This window comes from Chiloscyllium punctatum, chromosome 6 (genome assembly GCF_047496795.1).
Source record: "Chiloscyllium punctatum isolate Juve2018m chromosome 6, sChiPun1.3, whole genome shotgun sequence".
NCBI lineage: Eukaryota > Metazoa > Chordata > Chondrichthyes > Orectolobiformes > Hemiscylliidae > Chiloscyllium > Chiloscyllium punctatum.
Genome location: NC_092744.1, coordinates 12,715,979 through 12,738,882, shown reverse-complemented (window position 1 = coordinate 12,738,882; position 22,904 = coordinate 12,715,979). Strand labels below are relative to the sequence as shown.

General features: G+C 44.5%; 1 protein-coding gene across 1 annotated transcript in view; it reads left to right on the top strand.

Moving 5' to 3' along the window:
* The window catches only part of hltf (helicase-like transcription factor), a 70,629-nt gene that overhangs the window by 20,604 nt on the left and 27,121 nt on the right, over positions 1–22,904 (top strand). The window contains 10 exon segments of the mRNA XM_072572022.1: positions 272–359; positions 1,597–1,690; positions 4,840–4,919; positions 7,054–7,122; positions 10,593–10,700; positions 13,743–13,840; positions 13,981–14,124; positions 20,467–20,571; positions 20,574–20,607; positions 22,454–22,589. Of these exon segments, the coding sequence (XP_072428123.1) occupies positions 272–359; positions 1,597–1,690; positions 4,840–4,919; positions 7,054–7,122; positions 10,593–10,700; positions 13,743–13,840; positions 13,981–14,124; positions 20,467–20,571; positions 20,574–20,607; positions 22,454–22,589 (956 nt within the window).

Below are 22,904 nucleotides of genomic sequence, written 5' to 3'. Positions count from 1 at the left end.
GGCAAACTCTGCAATGTCTGCACTGTTGCCTGTCAGTGGCGTCGCCTGTCCCGGGAAGTGAATTCAGCGGCGACGCACGTGCGGTCCCTCTACCCACCTCCCAGGTGGTGCCACCTTGGTTGCTCCTCCTTCAGTGCCCCTGGTCCTACTGCCCGGTCTTCTCCAGCCATCGCATCTCCCTTCCTTTTCCTCCCAGATCTGAGTAATTGATGGATTTTGATGGTACAGGGATAAATTAAATGCTGAACTGCTTTCTACCTTCTATCTCTAGGAACCATCTGGCTTTGCTGATGCTTTGGGGAAATCTTCTGCACGTAAAGCTAACGAGGAACTGTCCAATACTTTCAAAATGCAAACAGGTAAATGCATTGTGTTTACCGTAGTAATGAAGGATAGTTTCCTGAAGTTGTTAGGAGTTATTAGCGTTGGAGGCATGCTTTCTACTTGGCGTCTTTGGTTCTTGTTATAAATTCTCCATGATAGTCAGACTTTAAAAGAAAATGTTGAGTAGAGACACCATGAGATCTGTTCTGTTGCTACACAAGATACCTCTGGCCCTCAGGCTGTAAAATTTTGTGTGTTTTTTTTTTGGCTGTGTGCACGTCTTGGACCCAAGTTAGGATCCTGTGACCTGTGTACTACAGTATCATGATGGGTATCTGGGAGTGATTGGAATGCTATCGTCGGACTGCTGATGAACCACAGAAATTCCGTTGTGTTGTTCTTGGTTATTAGCCAGTGTCATTTAGTTTGTGTTTGTTTCTTTCTTGAATTTGAATTTATTTATTGTCACGTGTACCGAGGCACCGTGAAAAGCTTTGTCTTGCGAGCAATACAGGCAGATCACAGAGTTAAGTAGCATAGATAGTGGCAAAAACAAACACAGGTACAGGCGAATGTTAAGAGTTTGAGTCCATTCAATATTCTAACAATAGTAGGGTAGAAACTGTTATGAAATCAGCTAGTTTGTGTGTTCAGGCTTCTGTACCTTCTCTCTGATGGTAGAGGTTGTTAAAAACATTGTCAGGCTGGGATGGATCTTTGAGAATGCTGGTGGCCTTTCCTTGACAGCGGGCCTGGAAGATGGATTCTATAGATGGGAGGTTGGCCTTTGTGATTGTCCTGGCCGAGTTCACGTTTAAAGGTAGTTGTTTTTGGGGGAAAAAAAAGGTACCCGTTAATCTGATTGGACAGTCATGGAGGTTATTGACCATTGGTCCATTGACCAGCTGGCGAGGAACTTGTGTTGACTTCGACTGCCATGTTTATAGAAGAAAGTGAAAGGCTTTCTCAGGACTAGGTGTTTTTGAGTGCCATATTGGGAGTAGTTTCTCCTTTTGACTCCAGTACTGCGGAATGCTCTGAGGATGTGAGTAAGTTTATTTGAGAAGCTTGTGAACGTGGGGTTTGGGTAGATGTTGTGCAGTGTGTCTGTCTGCCTAACTGGACTGGAATTGCAGAGCGATACACTTCAGCACCAGACAGGAGTGTTTCGATCGTAGGAGAGTCCCACCTCTATGCAATTTGCCAGCGCAGTCCATTTCCACCTGAGATTGTTCAATATCTGTTCCTTTTCATCATCACCGAATAATGTAGGTGCTGACAACAGGAACAAGACCACTGTAATCGATACCACAGGAAGCATTACTTCGTCAGGATCCAAACCACACTCCTCTTCATATCCCAAAAGGTAATGGACTGTCAAATTAACCTGCATCCTTGCTTCTTGTTACTACTTTCAGTATTTGTAGTTATTTGCGTAATTTTAAGCAATTCATTTTTACGCTTCACGGTCCTCTGTGCCAGCTTAGTAGTCCTTTATAAACTAATTGCTGTAGGTGCGCTGGACGATATACAATTCTGTCAAGCCTTGACAATATCATGTGAATGCTGGCATTCTGAAGAAGTGTCGTACTGGACTTGAAAGCTTTTAACTTTGTTTCTCTCTCCACAGATACTGTCAGACCTGCTGAGTTTTTCCAGCAATTTGTGGTTTTAGTTCTGTTCAAGCCTTCGTGTGCTGAATATGCTGGAAGCCACCAAGTGATTTTTGTCCAGATTCATTGGAATGTGGAGGAATGAGGTGACCTTGATGAAACGCGCAGGGGTTTTAGGGGACCAGACAGGGTAGGTGTAGAGAGATTGTTCTCCTCCGCCCGCCCCTGCCCGGGAGTGTTTCAGACCAGTGGGCATCATCTCAGACCAAGAGTTTGAGTATTCAAGACCAAACCGGAGGTGTTTCCTCTCTCTGAGGATAGTGACTCTGTGGGATTCTTTACCACAGAGCTGGGTCATTTAAGTATATTCAAAGGAGACAGGTGTTTAATCAGTGAGGCAATCATCAGCAATAAAAGGGAAAAGGCAGGAAAGTGTGGTGGAGGATGATCAGATCAGCCATCATCACTTTGAATTCTCTCATTGAGGCTGGGCGACAGGGTGGCTCGGTGTTTAGCGTTGCTGCCTCACAGCGCCAGGGACCCGGGATCAATTCCAGCCTCGGGCGACCATCTCTGGAGTTTGTCTGTTGCCCATGTGTCTGCTCCAGTTCCACCCCACAGTCCAGAGATGTGCAGATTAAGTGGATTGGCTGTGGGAAATTGCCCATAGAGTCCAGGGACCTCCAGGCTAGGTGGGTTAGCTGTGGGAAATGCAGGGCTACGGGGATCGGGTAGCGGGGTGAGTCTGAGTGGGATGCTCTTCGGAAGGTCAGTGTTGACTTGATGGGGCAAATGGCCTGCTTTCACACTGTTGGGATTCTATGATTCCATGAATTCAATAAAAATGTGTGGCAGAGCAGAGTCTATGGGCTGAATGGCCTACTTGTCAAGGTGAGAGGTAAAAAGTTTAAGGGGGATATAAGTGGCAAGTACTTTAAACAGAGGGTGGTAGGTGCCTGGAACGCGTTGCCAGCAGAGGTAGAGGCAGGCACGGTAAATTTAATTTAAGATGTGTCTGGGCAGATGCATGAGTAGGTGGGGAGCAAAGGGATACCGATGCTTAAGAATTCCACAGGTTTAGACTGTGGATTTGGATCAACTCAGGCTTAGAGGGCCGAAGGGCCTGTTCTTGGGATGTAAATTTTCTTTGTTCTTTGTCTCATGCTGTTCAGGGTGTCACCCACATGCCTATTAATGTGGAGCCTATTAATGTGAAATATATTTGGGGTATATTTCAACAGATACCCCAAAAGCATCTGAAATTCAAAGCAAAGCAGAAAGGAGGCATTTACACTGTGCCCTGCTGATTAGTACTTCAGTTCTCTTCCACCCTGGATACTCTGCAACCTGTCATGCTCATGATATGTTTTCTTCAGTGTTAGAAAGCTGCTGACCCTCCGCTTGGCTTACCATTCGCCCTTCTGACTCTGGAGATTGTGTCCTTCAGAGTTCCCATTCCAGGGTGTTGAGCACTAAACCCAGGATGGTATTCCCAATGCAGAGCAGGGGGAATGCTACACTGTCAGAACTACCAGCTCTTGGTTGCAGTGGTTCAAAGCCAAGTGTATTTTTTTATATATTATTTGTTCACAGGATGTGGGTGCCGCTGGCTGGTCGAGCATTTATTGCCTATCCCTAATTCCCCAGAGGGCAGTAAGAGTCTGCCACATTGTTCTGGAGTCACGTGTGGGCCAGACCAGATAATGCTGACAGATTTCTCCCTCCCTGAAGGACATCAGTGAACTCAATGGGTTATTCCAGCAATGATAATCGTTGCCATGAAGCTAGATTATTCTAGACTTTTTATTGAATTCCAATTTTGTTCTCTGTTATGATGGGATTTGAACTCTCTTACCAGAACATGAACCTAGGTTTCTGTAAAACCACCAACCCAGTGAAATTATCATCTCCCCTTGCGTGAGTGAGTGCCGAAAATCTCACGGTTTTGACATAGGTCAGAGAAATTTTTCTGGTGTACTGGCTGAGCCTGATCCCTCAACCCAGCACTTTGAAATAAGATTTTATCAATTATTGTCTTGCTATGCAGAAAGCACAATTTTTTTTTTTAACATTGCGACAATACCTACTGTCTCTTTGAAACTACAGCACAGGCTATAAAAGGACAGAATCTGAGTACATGGAATGTGCTGTGTATATAAATGCACCTCTCAAGTTTTCTTTTCGCGCTGTGGTGGTTTCTGAATTTATTTTGCTTCTTTTCTCCTGCTTTTACCTTTTATTCAAAGTTTGTGAGAAGATTTGTAGCTCAGGTGTTCGTTGTTGTGGTTCTGTTTGCCGAGCTGGGAATTTGTGTTGCAGATGTTTCGTTCCCTGTCTAGGTGACATCCTCAGTGCTTGGGAGCCTCCTGTGAAGCACTTCTGTGATCTTTCCTCCAGCATTTATAGTGGTTTGAATCTGCCGCTTCCGGTTGTCAGTTCCAGCTGTCCGCTGCAGTGGTCGGTATATTGGGTCCAGGTCGATGTGCTAATTGATTGAATCTGTGGATGAGTGCCATGCCTCTGGGAATTCCCTGGCTGTTCTCGGTTTGGCTTGTCCTATAATAGTAGTGTTGTCCCACAAGCAACATGAATTCGACTGGGACAACACTACTATTATAGGACAAGCCAAACCGAGAACAGCCAGGGAATTCCTAGAGACATGGCACTCATCCACAGATTCAATCAATAAGCACATCGACCTGGACCCAATATACCGACCACTGCAGCGTACAGCTGGAACTGACAACCGGAAGCGGCAGATTCAAACCACTATAAATGTCGGAGGAAACTTCACAGGAGCCTCCCAAGCACTGAGGATGTCACCTAGACAGGGGACGAAACGTCTGCAAGACAAATTTACCTTTTATTTACACTTTACCAACTAGAATGGTGTTTTGTGCAGGAAAAAAACGGAAAATGTTAAATACACATACAGCAGTGATTCGGAAAAGGATGAAGAATGTATCTCCACAAAAAAGAAAGGTAAGTCTATGACTGATGATCCGTTTCATTCGCTAAATCTATCGGTACAATTTACCCAATCCAAAACGATTTAGTCAACGTGAACAACATATAATTTGATCACTTTGTTAAGAGTGGGGCTATGCAGTCTGTAGATTATTGGTTCCTGTTGTAGGTTTTATTCCCATTTTCTGCAATTTGTTAGGTTTATGCTCAGCATCCGTAATCTGAGGTAATTCTAACAACGGAGTATATCCAATTTTTTTTCTTCAAAGTACACTACAGCAGCACAGTGGTTAGCATGGCTGCCTCACAGTGCCAGGGACCTGGGTTCAATTCCCACCTCAGGCAACTGTCTGTCTGTTTGGAGTTTGCACATTCTCCCCGTGTCTGCATGGGTTTCCGCCGGGGTTCTCCAGTTTCCTCCCACAGTCCAAAGATGTGCAGGTCAGGTGGACTGGCAATGCTAAAAATTGCCCTGTGGTGTTTAGGAATGTGCAGTCTAGGTGGGTTAGGAGGTGATAGGGATAGTGATGGAGGGGTGGCCCATATCCCTCTAAACCTTTTCTTATCCATGTACCTGTCAAGTGATCTGCCTTTATTCCTGATGAAGGGCTTTTGCCCAAAACGTCGATTTCGCTGCTCCTTGGATGCTGCCTGAACTGCTGTGCTCTTCCAGCACCACTAATCCAGAACCTGTCAAGTCATCAGCCTACTCTGGCAACGCATTCCATGCATTCACAGCTCTCTGCGTAAAGAACCTACCTTTGTCACCTCTATACCTTCCTCCTAATATCTGCAAACTATGACTCCTCGTACCAGTCAACCCTGCTCTGGGGAAAAATCTCTGCCTATTGACTCCAACGATTCCACTCATTATTTTGTATACCTCGATCAGACCACCTCCCTTCTTCCTCCTTCTTTCCAGAGAGAAAAATCTGAGCTTTTTCAGCCTGCCTTCATAAGGCAAGCCCTCCAGACCAGGCAGCATCCTGGTAAACCTGCTTTGCACCCTTTCCAAAGCCTCTGTATCTTTCCTATAGTAGGGGCACCAGAATTGGACACAATATTCCAAGTGTGGTCTCACCAGGGACTTGTAGAGCTGTAGCAAAACCTTGCGGCTCTTAAACTCGATCCCCCTGTTAATGAAAGCCAAAACACCATCTGCTTTCTAAACAACCCTATCTGCTTGGGTGGCAACTTTGAGGGATCTATGTACTTGCACATCCAGATCCCTCTGTTCCTCCACTCTGCCAAGATTCCTGTCTTTAATCCTATATTCAGCATTCGAGTCCGACCTTCCAAAATGTATCACTTCGCATTTATCCAGATTGAACTCCATCTGGCATTTCTCAGCCCAGCTCTGCAGCCTGCAATAGCCCTCGATACTATCGACGACACCTCCAACCTTTGTGTCATCTGCAAATTTACTAACCCACCCCTCCACCTCCTCATCCAAGTCCTTTATAAAAACTTATGAAGAGCAGAGGCCCAAAAACAGCCTGCGGGACCCCACTCAACACTGTCCTCCAGGCAGAATACTTTCCATCTACAACCACTCTCTTGCCTTCTGTCAGCCAGACAATTCTGAATCCACATCTTCTCTGTCCAGGCCATTTGATATTCTGTATGTTTCAATCAGATCGCCCCTCATCCTTCTAAACTCCATTGAATACAGATCCAGAGACCTCAAACATTCCTCATATGTTAAGCTTTTCATTCCAGGGACTGTTCTTGTGAACCTCCTCTGAACATGCTCCAGGGTTAGTGTGACCTTCCTGAGACATGGCACCCAAAGCTGCACACACTGCCCCAAGGTGCTTGATGTTCACACACATTCATAAAGTCATCGAGTCATACAGCACAGAGAAACCGACTCTGCCATTCATTCCTTCAGCAAAACACAGAAACACTTCAAAACCAGTGACCTTTGGAATCAGCATGTCATCACTAGGCCTCTTCAGTTTTCTCCTCATTTGATTTGATTTCATTTAATCTCATTTTGGGTTCATATCCCCACTCTGTTGCGACAGTGCTGGTGCTTCAGAGAGGTTCTTAATTAACTGTAAACTGTGTGTTTTGAAATGTTTTGAGGTTGTGAAAGGCATTGAAGTGTAACAAGCTCTTTCAAAAGTCGTGGCTTTTTTTTTCACAGTGAAAATGCAACAGAAAAGTGCAACGGGTAAACGAACGGAATGGAAAGCCACAAGTAGCGGGAGAAAAGGTGAACCATTCAAAGTACACTGCGGTTTAAAGAGGATAGTTTCCATATATTGGGTGTACAATGACATTGATTTTCGGAAATATCCCTGAGTAAATTCTAACGAGGTCAGTTCTCTCTGTCTGCCAAAGCTTTAGGGCCATTGGTTCCACAGCACAAAAAAAGGCCCTTTGGCCAATCAAGTCTCTGCCAGTCCAAAGCGAGCACTTAACTATTGTAATCCATATCCCTTGCTGAAAATGTGTTGCTGGAAAAGCGCAGCAGGTCAGGCAGCATCCAAGGAGCAGGGGAATTGACGTTTCGGGCATGAGCCCTTCTTCAGGAATTCCTGAATTCTCCTGCTCCTTGGATGCTGCCTGACCTGCTGCGCTTTTCCAGCAACACATTTTCAGCTCTGATCTCCAGCATCTGCAGTCCTCACTTTCTCCTAATCCGTATCCCTTGCCATCCAGGGTTCACTGGATTTGTTGATCCAACCTTTTTTATCTTTAATGGAAGGTGTGAGAAGTGTAAACCTGTTTTCCTTCCTGTGGGTGGGACTGTCTTTAAGGCCTTTTGCTACTGACCGCTACTTGCACAGAGAAAGTGGTGATGAGCTGCCGCTTTGCGGGTCCTTTAGGTTGACCAGGAACCGAAAGCTGAAAACTCCCTGGGTAGGATGCTCCCTGCTCCTGAAAGGATGTGGACACTGGAGGTTCAGTTGGTAAAGGCCACTGTGATTGGCAAGTACAGAACAATGGGATACTCGACATTGAGGGGGAAATAAAAGTCCTGGTTTTCCACTAAAGCTTTTAATGGTGAGAGGGTGATCTCGCTAATGAGTGGTGAATGACCCATTTGCTAATCAGGAGATGTGTGATGCTTGCTACCTTACAGTGGAGATATTCTAGACTATAACAGTTCCCAAAATGAAAGTCTAAGTGGGTTCCTGTTGCTCCAGTTTACTCCTCCAGCTATCCATCTTGGATAGTATCTCCCCCACACCTTAGGGCACACTCCATGACCCACGGTTGTCTGCACTCTCCATTCACTAAGGTGGCATTAGCAAAGCACCAGCCTTACCTTGTCATCAGGGGTGTCTGTTCTGATACATTTCAGCACTTTGGAGCTCACAGACCCATTGCAGTGCCACACTGCTGCCAGTCTCATGCATTGGAACGGGGGCATCTCTCTGGACTCTTAGCTTGCTTTCTTACGGACTGACTTTGTGCCTGTTCACTTTGGACGCTCGCAGCATTGCCTTTTAGCACCGGCAGTGCTGTTTGACAACAACGTGCAGTCACGTGAGACTATGTTAGTCTCCGTGCTGGTCATCTGCCAGTCCGGAAAGGTGGCGCCGTATCTGGATGAAGTAGGAAGCACCAAGGGCAAGAAGGGTTATTTTTAGGTGGGGGATGAGGAGAGGTGTGTGTGGTGTGCATTAGTTAAGAACTACTGAGGGGAAAATGCTGCAATGCAGTATTGAGCGTGGTACGTGGACCTTGCTGGGCAGTGGGTGGAGGAGCAGCGTTAGAATGAATGTGAGGTAGCAGAGAGAAGATGGTGGAGAGCACCTTGTGGCATCCCTGCACACTTCTCAAAACCCTGGACGTTGCACTGACCCAAGTGGCCACTTCAGACCAGACTATTAGGGTTTGACATGGTGTGCAGCAGGGGGTCGGTCAGACAGCATAGAAGCAGACCTTTCAGACCAACAGATCCATGCCAACCAGATATTCTAAACTGAATTAGTCCTATTTGCCTGCATTTGGCCCATAAATCTTTCCTATCCCTGTCCAAATGTCTTTTAAATACTGTGATTGGATCCATCTCTACCACTTCCTCTAGCAGCTTGTTCCATTTGCAAACTGCCCTCAGTGTGAAAAAATTGCCCCTCAGGTCCTTTTTAAATCTTGTCCCTCTCACCTAAAACCTATGCCCTCTGGTTTTGAACTCCCCTAACCTGGGGAAAAGATCTTGGCTATACACCTCATTTATGCCCCTCACGATTTTATAAACATCTATAAGATCACCCTCCTACGCTCCAGAGAAAAAGCCACAGTCCATCCAGCCTCTCTTTATAACTCAAACCCTCTACTCCCAGTAGCACCCTTTCCAATTTAATAACCACCTTCTTCTAGCAGAGCAACCAGAATTGAATACAGTACTCCAGAAGATCCTGAACCAGGGATCATATCTCTGTTGGTGAGTGTAAAAGCTGCTCTGTGGATGTGTTAAATGCTAATAAGGTGAGCAGTGGGAATTGTGTGAGGTAACTCTCAAGAGTTCGCAGAGAGAAACTCCCTGTGATGTTCCCAGAGTTTGACGCTCAGCTGATTTGTGGCAAAATTCAGCCCATTTGAGATATTTTTCAATCCTGTTGATTTTACTCATCGTACTTTAACTTTTCGAGTAAACTTAGACGAAATGTCTGCAAATCAACTTCCCAGCTCGGTGAACATACCCATAACTACGACAAACGTTAACTCTTGTTCGTCTCCACAGATGCTGCCGACCAGCTGAGTTTCTCCAGCTGTGTCTGCTTTTGTTAATATCAGCTGTAGGTTTGATTTTTGTGGCTGTTTTGGGATACATAGTTTTGTTTTGTTGGATATAATTTACACAATACTGTGAGGCCTGGATAGAGTGGATGTGGAGGAGATAGTCTCTCTGATTTGTGGGACTAGGACCCGAGAGCACAGCCTCTGCCTCAATGAAGGGATGACCCTTTACAACTGAGATGAGGAGGAACTTCTTCAGCCAGAGGGTGATGAATCTGTCAGTGAATGTATTTAAGTCAGATTATTGATTGTTAAGGGGATCAAGGGTGACCGGGAGAAGGCAGGAGAGTGAGGTCGACAAACCCATCAGTCGTGATTGAATGGAGGAGCCAATTCAGAGGGCCGAATAGCCCAACTCAGAGGGCCGAATGGCCTAATTCTGCTACTGTATCTTGAGGTCTGATAGTCTTATTATAGAGGGATGTGCTTGAACAGATGGTTCCCCTATAAATGGAAATCTTTTTGTAATTGAAAGAATGAATAAAATAATAAAAACATTCAGAGAATGAGGGCGTCGCTGGCTAGGCCAGCCTTTATTGTCCATTCCTAATTGCCCAGAGGGCAGTCAAGGGTCAACCACATTGCTGTGGGTCTGGAGTCACATGTAGGCCAGGCCAGGTAAGGATGGCATTTTCCTTCCCTAAAGGACATGAGTGAACCGGATGGACTTTTCTGACAATTGACAATGGAGTCATGGTCATCATTAGACTTAGTTCCAGATTTTCATTTTTTATTGAGATCTAATTCCGCCATCTGCCGTGGTGGGATTTGAACCTGGGTCCATAGAACATTATCTGAGTCTCTGGGTTGGCAGTCCAGTGATAACACCATTAGGCCATTGCCTCCTGCAAAAATTATGTGAAAAAGAATGAAATAACCAGTCTCCTTGAAATAACTATTGAATTTTAAATGTAGTTTTTTTTTATTTGCCAGGCACTACAGAGAGCAAGTCGCAGTCTAGTTGTGGCCTAATGGAGGATATTGATTTTGCAGCTGCTCTTGGTGGTGCTTCCTGTTCCACTTTAAAAAATATCAAGAAAGGTAATACTTTATTTATGTGGGTAACTTGAGGTTAATTTTATCATCCCTTCCCTGGCTGTTCTTCTGTTGTATGTAAATTCCAGCAAACTACTGTTAATTCAGCTACTGATTAAAGAAATCTCACAGACCATTCAAATACTGAAACAATTATTTAAACTTTACTGCATGAAGCAGCAAAATAAGACCTCACGGGTCAGCAAGTTAAGCTATTACCTGATTAATGGTGGAATGGTCCTAACCAACAGCGTCTTGTCTTTGAGTATGTCCAGATTTCAATTTATGTGTGGTGTGGTGTGGTTCTCCAGAGTTCTGCTGCTGAAGCTGAATTCTTATAGGATTTTCTATCTTGTTAAACTCGTGGTGTGATATTATTTATGACACTTCTGCAGCTTGCTTGCTTGCTTTCTTATTGGGAGTGACAATCAGCTATTCTCAACCTACATGTCTGTTGTTACATTCGATGTTAGCTGTTTGTTCCAAACACTGCCTGTTCTGCCATTAACTCCTTAAATTCTTCTACAAGGCAATCCTTTTCAAAGAATCCCTACAGTGTCGAAACAACAGGCCATTTGGCCATCAAGTCCACACCAACCCTCCTAAGAGCATCCCACCCAAATCTGGATTAGAGTGGTGCTGGAAAAGCACAACAGTTCAGGCATCGTCCAAGGAGCAGGAAAATCGATGTTTCGGGCAAAAGCCCTCCTCTCCCTACCCTATCACTCTGCATTTCCCATGGTTAATCCACCTAACCCACACATCCCTGGACGCTATGGGGTAATTTAGCATGGCCAGTCCACCTAATTTGCACATCTTTGGACTGTGGGAGGAAACTGGAGCACCCAGAGGAAACCCACACAGACACTGGGAGAATATGCAAACTGCAATTCCAGCCCAAGGCCCTGGTGCTGTGAGGTGGTAGTGCTAACCACTGAGCCACCATGCATACTGACACAAGGCAGCCAGTTACTAAACAGTTGTTTAAAATAGTTTTTTTTTATTGTAGAGGTTTGACTCCGTTGCTTCCCAGGCATGGCTAATTGGTATATTTTTAAATCCTTGTCCATTTCACCTCAGGAAACAGTTTATTCCTGAAAGACTTATTGCTGGTTCTTTTCATTCATGAACAGCTAGTAAAGTTCTGGAGTTAACATTGTCACACTTTGGATGTAGGTTTGCTCGCTGAGCTTGATGGTTCATTTTCAGACATCTCGTCACCCTACTAGGTAACATCTTCAGTGGGCCTCTGGGCAAAGCACTGTTGATAATTCCTGCTTATTTATATATTTGGGTTTCTTTGGGTTGGTGATGTCATTTCCTGTTCCTTTTCTCAGGGGGTGGTAGGTGGGGTCTAACTCTCTCTGTTTGTTGATAGAGTTCCAGTTGGAATGCCATGCTTCTATTTAGCCTCTCATGACTGTGGTAGCAATTCACTCACTTACAATTCCCTTGACTGTTTAAAAATTTTTTTTAGTTCTATTGAATTCTCATTGAAAATTACTATTGAAATCTGAGCCTTCAGCAGTGCATTCTATAATCCTCGTTCTCCATGTAAAATACGGGATTCCATTAAGCCTTTTTTTTCCTCCACTCTATATTCTTTTACAACCTAATTGGAATGCTTTTTTTCTTTGTACATTCGCGGGATGAGGGCATCGCTGGCTGGGTCAGCATTTCTTACCCATCCCTAATTGCCCAGAGGGCAGTTAAGAGTCAGCCACCTTGCTGTGGGTCTGGAGTCACTTGTAGGCCAGACCGGATAAGGATGGCAGTTTCCTTCCCTAAAGAACATTTAGTGAACCAGATGGGTTTTTTACAACAATCGACAATACGTTCATGGTCACTATTAGATCCTTTTGTTCCATGGTTTTTTTTTAAATTCAGTTCAAGTTCCACCATCAGCCCTGGTGAAATTTCAACCAAGATTAACAGGTCCAGTGCTAATACCATGAAGCTATCGCTTCCCTGTCTTGTGTTTCTTTGTAGATTTCTGAACTAGTGGAGTTACAACATTCTCAATGGTACAAAGTCACTGAAGAAGAATTAATGATTTGGAGATCCTGGTTTTGGATTGGGTTATACAAAGTTAAAAATTGGAAGCTAGTGCTTACAATTAAACCTGTTGGACTATAACCTGGTGTTGTGTGATTTTAAAGAATTAACACCTGCAATATATTTGGAGTCTTTAGGTGGTGCTAGTGGAGCATTCACCAAATTCCATATTCCAATATCTCTCCAATTCCTGCAGTTCATAGGCAGCAAGGTGTATTTAAGTCCTTAGATTGAGAATTACAATACAGTGAATGTTGAGGTGAGTGAAGATTCTTAGTCTGGGTAAGAGATCCATGGGATGAACGCTTAAGAAACAGGAAGGCAAGGTGGAGCAAACTGGTCAGGTTATAAAACCATTGTTTTATGATGGATACTCAACAATATCTGGTAACAGAAAGTCGCTGTTGGACAGAAATGTAAGCAATTTTTAAAAAGCCTCAGTTCAATTTATCTGACCCCTTAAAATAGTAAAATATCGTAAGGTACATCAGAGCAATTATTGACCAAAGATCGACCGTGTGCTCCATAATAAGATATTAGGGCAAGTGACTAGAAGCTTAGTCAAACAAATAGATTTTAAAGCTGGTTAAGAATAGAGGGGATTAGGGAGGGATTCCACAGGCCATCAAAGCTGAGTAATGATCAAATTATTTTATGCCAAACCTACTTAAGTTATACATGTTATCAGACTTAAAAAGCTAACTTAAAATTTTTAAGCATGAAATAAAAGGAATTCAATGCTCAGTTAGCATCTCTATAGAGAGAAAGTTGCTCACATTTTCAGCTTGAAGACTGCTCATATTTATCAAAATTTATTTTTGTGTTTGATCAGGCTAAAGCTTGTTTTCATTGTTGTCAGTTGTTCCTGAGCTCTGAAGAAAAGTCAGCTTGGAATGCTGGCCCTAGATCGTCTCTCCTGTCTGACCCACTGAACATTCTTTCAGGTTTTCAGCTTCTCCGATGTTTCAATTTTGTTTGGGTTTTTTTTTTTAGGTTGTCCAAGCTCACAGCCCAGCCCTAATACAGCGGCTAATGCAAAGGCGAGATCGACCCTGATAGTTTGTCCTCTCTCTGTGCTCAGTAACTGGATTGTAAGTGCACTGTGCCAACTTTGAATCTCTCCTTCCAAATTTGGTTGACGTCTTTGTCAATTTCTTCCTCGTTATTATCAGTCCCGAAGGTACAACAACAGAACAATTGAAATAACTTGAAGTGCAAATTTATCTTTCAGGATCAGTTTGAGCGACATTTATGTCCCGATGTGAAATTGAATATGTATCTTTATTACGGCTCTGAGAGAAATAAGACTGCATCATTCCTCGCTGAGCAGGATATTGTACTGACCACCTACAATACATTAACAGTCGATTATGGGGTAGGTGGTGAATATTAAATTGTTAAACTGTGAAATCCATCGCTGTCACTGGGTTGCATGCTTTTTGTGCTGGTCAAGTCAAAACCCTTAGAACTTTGGAATGTAACCTTTTTGTTTTTCAGACTGTTAAATGCTCCTTGAAAGTGGTCCTGAATTCTGAGTTGTTCCTTTAAAAATCCCCTTTATCAGTGTCCTTTTAGAGGAGTGACTGTGTTTTTGCCATTCCACACGCTGCAGAAACCACTTTTTCATACAACAGTTTGCATTTTAATGGCGCCTCTTAGTGCAGTAAAGCATCCCAGACTAAGAAATTTAAAGAAAATGGATGCTGAGCCAAAGAAGGGAATTAGGGCAGATTTAAATCTTTGTCCAAGCCTTTATTGGTCAGAGTATTGAGTACAGGAGTTGGAAGGTCATGTTGCTGCTGTACAGGACATTGGTTAGGCCCCTGTTGGAATATTGCATGCAATTCTGGTCTCCTTCCTATCGGAAAGATGTTGTGAATCTTGAAAGGGTTCAGAAACGATTTACAAGGATGTTGCCAGGGTTGGAGGATCTGAGCTACAGGGAGAGATTGAACAGGCTGGAGCTGTTTTCCCTGGAGCGTCGGAGGCTGAGGGGTGACCTTAAAGAGGTTTACAAAATTATGAGGGGCATGGATAGGATAAATAGACAAAGTCTCTTCCCTTGGGGCAGGAAGTCCAGAACTAGAGGGCATAGGTTTAGGGTGAGAGGGGAAAGGTATAAAAGAGACCTGCGGGACAACTTTTTCACACAGAGGGTGGTACGTGTATGGAATGAGCTGCGAGAGGATGTGGTGGAGGCTGGTACAATTGCAACATTGAAGAGGCATTTGGATGGGTATATGAAAAGGAAGGGTTTGGAAGGATATGGGCCGGGTGCAGGCAGGAGGGACTAGATTAGGCTGCGATATCTGGTCGGCATGGACGGGTTGGACCGAAGGGTCTGTTTCCATGCTGTACATCTCTCTGACGTTGATCTTTAAAAGCTGGCCAATTGAAGACCCCACCCATTCTGGTTATTTTCTCCTCCATCCTCTTCCATCGGGCAGCAGTCAAAAAAGTTTGTATACACGTATGAATAGATTCAAGAGCAGCTCCTTCCCTGCTGTTAGCAAACTTCTGAATGGATCTCTCCAATTTTAAATTTAATATTGATCTTGCTCTCTGTGCACTGTCTCTGCAGCTGTAACGTTATATTCCTCTATCCTATTGGACTGAATCATAGAATCCCTACAGTGTGGAAGTCTGTCCTTCGGCCCAGCAAGTCCACACCGACCCTCTGAAGAGTATCCTAACCAGACCCGTTCCCCTATTCTATGTTTACCCCTGACTAATGGACCTAACCTACACATCCCTGAACTCTATGGGCAATATAGCATGGCTAATTCACCTAACCTGCACATCTTTGGATTATGGGAGGAAACCAGAGCAAACTCATGCAGGCATGGGGAGAACATGCCAACTCCACACAGACAGTCACCCAGGCTGGAATTGAACCCAGGTCCTTGACGCTGCAATGCTGCCGTGCTAACCACTGAGCCACAATATCACCACTGCACATAAAACAAAACTTTTCACTGTACCTCGTTACGTGACAATACTAAATCAAATTCAGGAAGGAGAGGCAGAACGATTTTAGGGGAGTTCTGGAGGGTGGGACCTAGGCAACTTGAATGCCCATGTGCTGGGGGCAATGGGAGGGCTGAGGGAAAGACTGCTGCAGATAAAACATGGGAATCGGTTGAGGGTTGGTAGGGCTGGAAGAGTGATGTGGAGGGGTAGGTAAATAGAAGGAATTGAAGAACAAATTATTTTACACGTGAGGCAATGGCTTAGAGCCAATCATATTTTAGCCTGGGTGGTGAGCAAGTGTGATAAATTGTGGGATAAGATGTGGAGAGTTTTTGGCTGAGGATAGGTAGCTGTTCAGGAGAGGAATTAAGTAGCCATTGGAGTTGGATGTAGCACTTTAAAGCGATGGAAGTTTAGTGATGGAAGTTTAGTGGGCAGGCAGAGGCAGGGAGCAGGCACAGTCTATGTATTGGATAATTTGCCACAGTTCTAATCAATGATTGAGCAGGCTCGAAGGGCCGAATGGCCTATTCCTACTCCCGTTTTCTAAGTACGGGCAGGTTACGATCGGTTTAGCAGCATGCAATATTGTTAATGTGGTAATTTACAAATTTAGTGTACAGAAAATGTGACATTGAAAACTCAGCTGAGGTCATTCAGATCTTTTCAGTTTGAACCAGTATTACTGATGAGCAGGAAATAGTATTGATTTCCGTACCTCCTAGTCGCTGTCAAAGGTGCGCATATGATTGTATCACTTATTTCCCCATCACAGGATTTATATTATCAAAAGGGGCTTAATGATTAAATGTCAGGGAAATGGAGAATATGTGATGCAGTATCTGAGGAAGTTAACACGGTTAAAAGCAATGGGAACTGACATTAACTGAAGGTTCAGGAATATTTTGATTCCTGCATGGGTTATGATGACAAACGGGCATGGGCACAGTGCTTCAACTGAATTAATAATGCAACAGAGTTGTAATCGAAGTTGCTTCCATTATGCTGTGCTTCACAATATTCAGGTAGGGGAGAGTTACACATTTGAAATGAGGATGGACCTGCTATACATGATGCTTAAAACTATAAAACCGTATTGTTTGCAATGGAAGACTAAATATTTTATGCATTTTCTTGTGTGTGTGTGTGTGTGTGTGTGTGTGTGTGTGTGTTTGGTTGTGTTTAAATGCGCTGAAGGTTACCTCCCAGACAACATTTGACTACAGTACTTTTAAAAGTATCTTATAGGCTGCTTTGGGATAATCTGATGTCATGAGGAGCACTATATAAATACAGTTCTTACTTCAAGAACAGCCACAGAATTAATTCCAAGTGTAACTATGATTACGTACGACAAAGGATTCGAGCTCATGTGTAGAGGGGAACATTTATCAGGGGCACCTTTTTTTTGATTTAGCTACCTGAATTTTTCACAGTCCTCCAAAGCATCACTAACAATAGTGAGCAGTTTTTATAATGACTCAGTAATGTTGAAAATCTTCTCCTACCTGTCAGATGTAATTATGACTCTTTATAGCTGTAGAGTCTGAGAAAAGGTAGGGATTGATTTCCCTCTCACTTGGGTGTATAAGTGGCAGTGTGGATGAACCACTCGTTATAGAAACGGACTGATTTCATTTTGCTTGGTCTGTACCACAATGAAAGCAGGGTGGTTTCTGCTCTTGGTGAGCAGAGCACGCCCCACGTGGCAAGTGGGCAATCTAATCCTTCAGGAACTTGAGCTTGAAGAGTAAAAATGGTAACTTTCTGGTTTTATGTAAAATTTAGTCCATGGCAAATGGAGTTTAATATAGATAAATGTGAGGTATTGCATTTTGGAAAGTCAAATCAAGGTAGGAGTTTCATGGTAGGGCCTTAAGGAGTGTAGGGGAACAGAGGGACCTTGGAGTTCAGGCGCATGGTTCTCTGAAAGTGGTGTCACAGGCAGACAGGGCAGTGAAGAAGGCTTTTGGTACACTGGCCTTCATTAATCACAGCATTGAGTGTGGACATTGCCTCACCAACAACACTTCCCAATGTGTGGAGTGTTATGTTCAGTTTTGGTCACCTTGCTAAAGGAAGGATGTTATTAAACTGGAAAGAATGCAGAAGAAATTTGCAAGGATGTTGCTAGGACTCATTGGCCTGAGCTGTAGGGAGAGGTTGGACAAGCGAGGACTTTTTCTTTAGAGCATAGAAGACTGAGGGCAGATCTTACGGAAGTATATCATATCATGAGAGGCATGGCTGGGTGAATGCACTCAGTCTTTTTCCCAGGGTTGGGGAATTGAGGACGAGAGGGCAAAGAATAAAAGGGAACTTGAGTGGCAATTTTTTTTAAACATGAGGGTCATACGCATATGAAATAAGCTGCCAGTGGAAGTGGTTGAGGTGGGTACATTAACAACAGTTAAAAGGCGTTTTGACAAATACATTGGCAGGAAAGGTTGAGAAAGATATAGGCCGTGTCGGGAAATGGGGTTAGAGTGGATGGACATTTTGGTTGGTGTGGGCCAATTTGAGCCAAAGGGCCTGTCTCCATGCTGTAGGACTCTGACTCTAGTCATTCAGTTGGGCATTCAGGCTCTGAAATTCCACTTAAACCTTTATTGGAGAGTAACAGGAATTAGGTAGGACTGGGCAATACATATATGAATGGGACAGCTCAGATGATATACAGTATGCATTACATCAGATTGAATTCAAGGTTTGTGTAAATTACACAAGATTATATTACATTAAGTCTATTAGTCTAACAGTAAGTTTGGAATGGACACTTTTTTTTTCCAAAAAGTGGGTTGGGGAGGGGCATTTTAAAACACACCTGAAAGCTACATTGAGAGAGTTAAGGTGCTCAGTACTGGCTTTAATGCTCTGAATGGGCTTCTGAATTTTTCTTCAAATGTGTCAAATCAATACCAGAAGAGAATTCTAAGCTGTTTTGGATTATTACAGTCTAAAGTGCTGAGCAATTCAGGCAACTAGAGCTGTCTCTATAACCTTCCCTATAGATGTGAGCTGTATCCTTCAATTTAAATAAAAACCAATGCCACATTGGTGTAGGGGGTTATCTGAATGATTAGATTAGATTCCCTAGAGTATGAAAACAGGCCATTTGGCCCAACATTTCTGGATTAGTGGTGCTGGAAGAGCACAGTAGTTCAGGCAGCATCCAAGTAGCTTCGAAATCGACGTTTCAGGCAAAAGCCCTTCATCAGGAATAAAGGCAGTGAGCCTGAAGCGTGGAGAGATAAGCTAGAGGAGGGTGGGGGTGGGGAGAAAGTAGCATAGAGTACAATGGGTGAGTGGGGGAGAGGATGAAGATGATAGGTCAAGGAGGAGAGGGTGGAGTGGATAGGTGGAAAAGAGGTGTGGTTGATTGGTGCAGGTGTCCCGGAGATGCGCCCAGTCTCCCCAATGTAGAGGAGACCGCATCGGGAGCAACGGATACAATAAATGATTAGTGGATGTGCAAGTAAAACTTTGATGGATGTGGAAGGCTCCTTTAGGGCCTTGGTTAAAGGTGAGGGAGGAGGTGTGGGCGCAGGTTTTACAGTTCCTGCAGTAGCAGGGGAAAGTGCCAGGATGGGTGGGTGGGTTGTAGGGGGGCATGGACCTGACCATGTAGTCACGGAGGGAACGGTCTTTGCGGAAGGCGGAAAGGGGGTGGGGAGGGAAATATATCCCTGGTGGTGGGGTCTTTTTGGAGGTGGCGGAAATGTCGGCGGATGATTTTGGTTTATGCGAAGGTTGGTAGGGTGGAATGTGAGCACCAGGGGCGTTCTGCCCTTGTTACGGTTGGAGGGGTGGGGTCTGAGGGTGGAGGTGCGGGATGTAGACGAAATGCGTGGGAGGGCATCTTTAACCACGTGGGAAGGGAAATTGCGGTCTCTAAAGAAGGAGGCCATCTGGTGTGTTCTATGGTGGAACTGGTCCTCCTGGGAGCAGATACGGCGGAGGCGGAGGAATTGGGAATAAGGGATGGCATTTTTGCAAGAGGTAGGCTGGGAAGAGGTGTAATCCAGGTAGCTGTGGGAGTCAGTGGATTTGTAAATAATGTCAGTGTCAAGTCGGTCGTCATTAATGGAGATGGAGAGGTCCAGGAAGGGGAAGGAGGTATCAGAGATGGTCCAGGTAAATTTAAGGTCAGGGTGGAATGTGTTGGTGAAGTTGATGGATTGCTCAACCTCCTCGCAGGAGCACGAGGTGGCGCCAATGCAGTCATCAATGTAGCGGAGGAAGAGGTGGGGAGTGGTGCCAGTGTAATTACGGAAGATCAACTGCTCTACGTAGCCAACAAAGAGACAGGCAGAGCTGGGGCCCATACGTGTGCCCATGGCTACCCCTTTGGTCTGGAGGAAGTGGGAGGATTCGAAGGAGGAAATCGTTAAGGGTGAGGACCAGTTCGGCCAACATGTCCACACTGACCTGCCGAAAAGTAACCCACCCAGACTAATGCACTAACACTACAGGCAATGTAGCAAGGCCAATTCACCTAACCTGCACATTTTTGGGAGGAAACCCACGTAGTCACAGGGAGAATATGCAAACTCCACACAGACAGTGGAGGCCAGATTCGAACTTGGGACCCTGGTGCTGTGAGGCATCGGTGCGAACCACTGAGCCACCGTGCCGCCCTCAAATGCACGAAGTAGCTGTGGAGTGAAATGAAGTGTGCGAGTGTTGCACTGGATTTTCTATCACCTCCCATTTCCCTGCAGTGATTATGATTAACTTGTCCTTACAGAGTGGGAGCGCCAGCCCCCTGCACAAAGTGAAGTGGCTCCGTGTGGTATTGGATGAGGGCCACACCATACGGAATCCAAATGCCCAGCAGACCAAAGCTGCACTCACACACTAACTGCTGAGAGACGATGGGTACTAACAGGTGAGGCTGAGAGATGTCTGTTGTACTGACCTGGGCTGGATTTTCTGGTGGAATTGTTGAGTTTAGGATGTTAGCGTTTGCTGCTTTTAGAGTAACAGTCAGACAAGAGGTTTTGGTCACTGTACATGACGCCATTAAATGTGCAAATGACAAAACTGCTGCCTGGTTGACCAAAAGCTATCACTAGTATCTTGCAGTGAGGCAAGGTTTTTGGAGGAAAATTAATGACCGGGTTAAACTCAAGTAGGATGTTCCCAATCACCAGGGAGTGTAGACAAGGGAGTCACAGTTTTAGTATACGGGGTAGACCTTTATTTAGGACAGAAATGAGGAGAAATTGCTTCACCCATAGAGTGGTGATGCTGTGGCATTCTCTGCCATAAAAAATAATTGAGGCCAAAATCATAGAATACAATTCCTACACTGTAGGTAAAGGCCATTTGACCTATCAGGTCCATACTGACCCTTCAAAAAGCAATCCCACCCTATTCCCAATCCCACCCTATTCCCAAACCCCTCACTTCCATGGCTAACCCACCTAGCCTGCACATCCCTGGCTCCTGTGGACAATTTTCCACTCCACTTAACCTGCACACCTTTGGATTGTGGGAAGGAACCGGAGCACCTGAAAGAAACCTACGCAGACATGGGTGGGAATGCACAAACTCCACACAGGACAATCACCCGAGGCTGGAATCGAACCAGTGACCCTGACTGTAAAAGGCAGTGGTGCGAACCACTGAGCCACTCCATTGGATGTTTTCAAGAAAGAGTTAGATATAGTTCTTAGAGCTAAGATGATCAAAGGGCATGAGGGAGAAAGCAGAAGCAGGTTTCTGAGTTGGGTAATCGGCCAAGATCAACTTGTATGGTGGAATAGTCCTGAAGGGCCGAATGGCCTATTCCTCTTCCTATTTTCTGTGGTAAAATACATTGAACTGGACCTATCTGATATGTGTACACTTAAACCCAATAGCTGTCTTGCCCATTCCAGAGTTACTAAACTATTAAGTGTGCTGAGTTTCAATTACTGAGCTGTTAGAAATGTTCTAGAGGGAGCTGTTTGTGTGTTCACAGTCGCTGTTGGTTTACTTGTGGTTTTTATCAATGCTGCAGTAACTGAAGCTGTCACTCACCAGGGGGAACTAATATGCAGAAAGTATTTCAATTGATCTCCATTATGTCACCTAATGAAACATCATCTGAGAGGCATCATCTCTGTGTGGCTCAGCTGGTAGCACACTCTCTTTCCAACCTGATGTTTCCAGGTTCAAATCCCGCTCCAGATGGTTGGAACACATTGGAGATGTGGTGATCTAGTGGTACTGCCACTGGGCAATCCAGAATCTCAGACTAATGTTCTGGGGATATGGGTTCAAATCCTATCCGTGCAGTATCATTATTACAGGTAACGATGCTGTGCATTTGCCAGTCTGTACACCTTCAGTGTGATTTTCCTAAGGTCTTGACTTTTTCATTCATTTACAATATGGTCACAACAGTAATCTGCTCTCAAGCCTTATGACACATCGAAACCAAGACTTGTCTATGAATGTCTTGGCTTGGGGGATCCGTTAGCTCAGCTGGCTGGATGGTAGGTTTGTGATACAAATTGAAGCCAGCAGTATGGGTTCAAATCCCGCCCCGACTGAGGTTACTCTCCCTCTTGACCTGTCCCCTCTTCCGAGGTGTGGTGACACTCCAGTAAGCCACCACTGATCGTCTGTCTCTGATGTAAGACTGTGCCTGTGGTGACTTTACCCTTTTACGATCTTGAAAATCGCTTACAATGGAGAGGAGATTTATTAAAACATGTAGCTATTTATTCAGTATGATTCTGCTGCAGGCACGCCGATTCAAAACTCCTTGAAGGATCTTTGGTCCATCCTTTCGTTTCTGAAGTTGAAACCATTTACAGACCGACAGTGGTGGCACCGTACTATCCAACGGCCTGTAACCATGGGGGATCAGCATGGTCTCAAGTAAGCATCTCTGATCTTGAATGTTGATGAGAAAGGGCACATTTCATCGAATCACTTCATCTTCTGCTCATCAGGACAATTTGCAAGAAATATTGATGTACAGGGGATGGACAGTTTTATACTGTAAAAGAGTTTCTTTAGTTGACAGGTGGACTCTGGTCAAAGCTTTGCCCTTAGGAATAAATGTGAAAACTGAAGAAGAGTCACATCAAAATTGAAAAAGTTCACTCCCTCTCCCACCCCCTTTCCTCCATGTATCCTGAATTAATCAAGCCCCATTTGCCAGCATTTGAGCCACATCACTCTGAACCCACC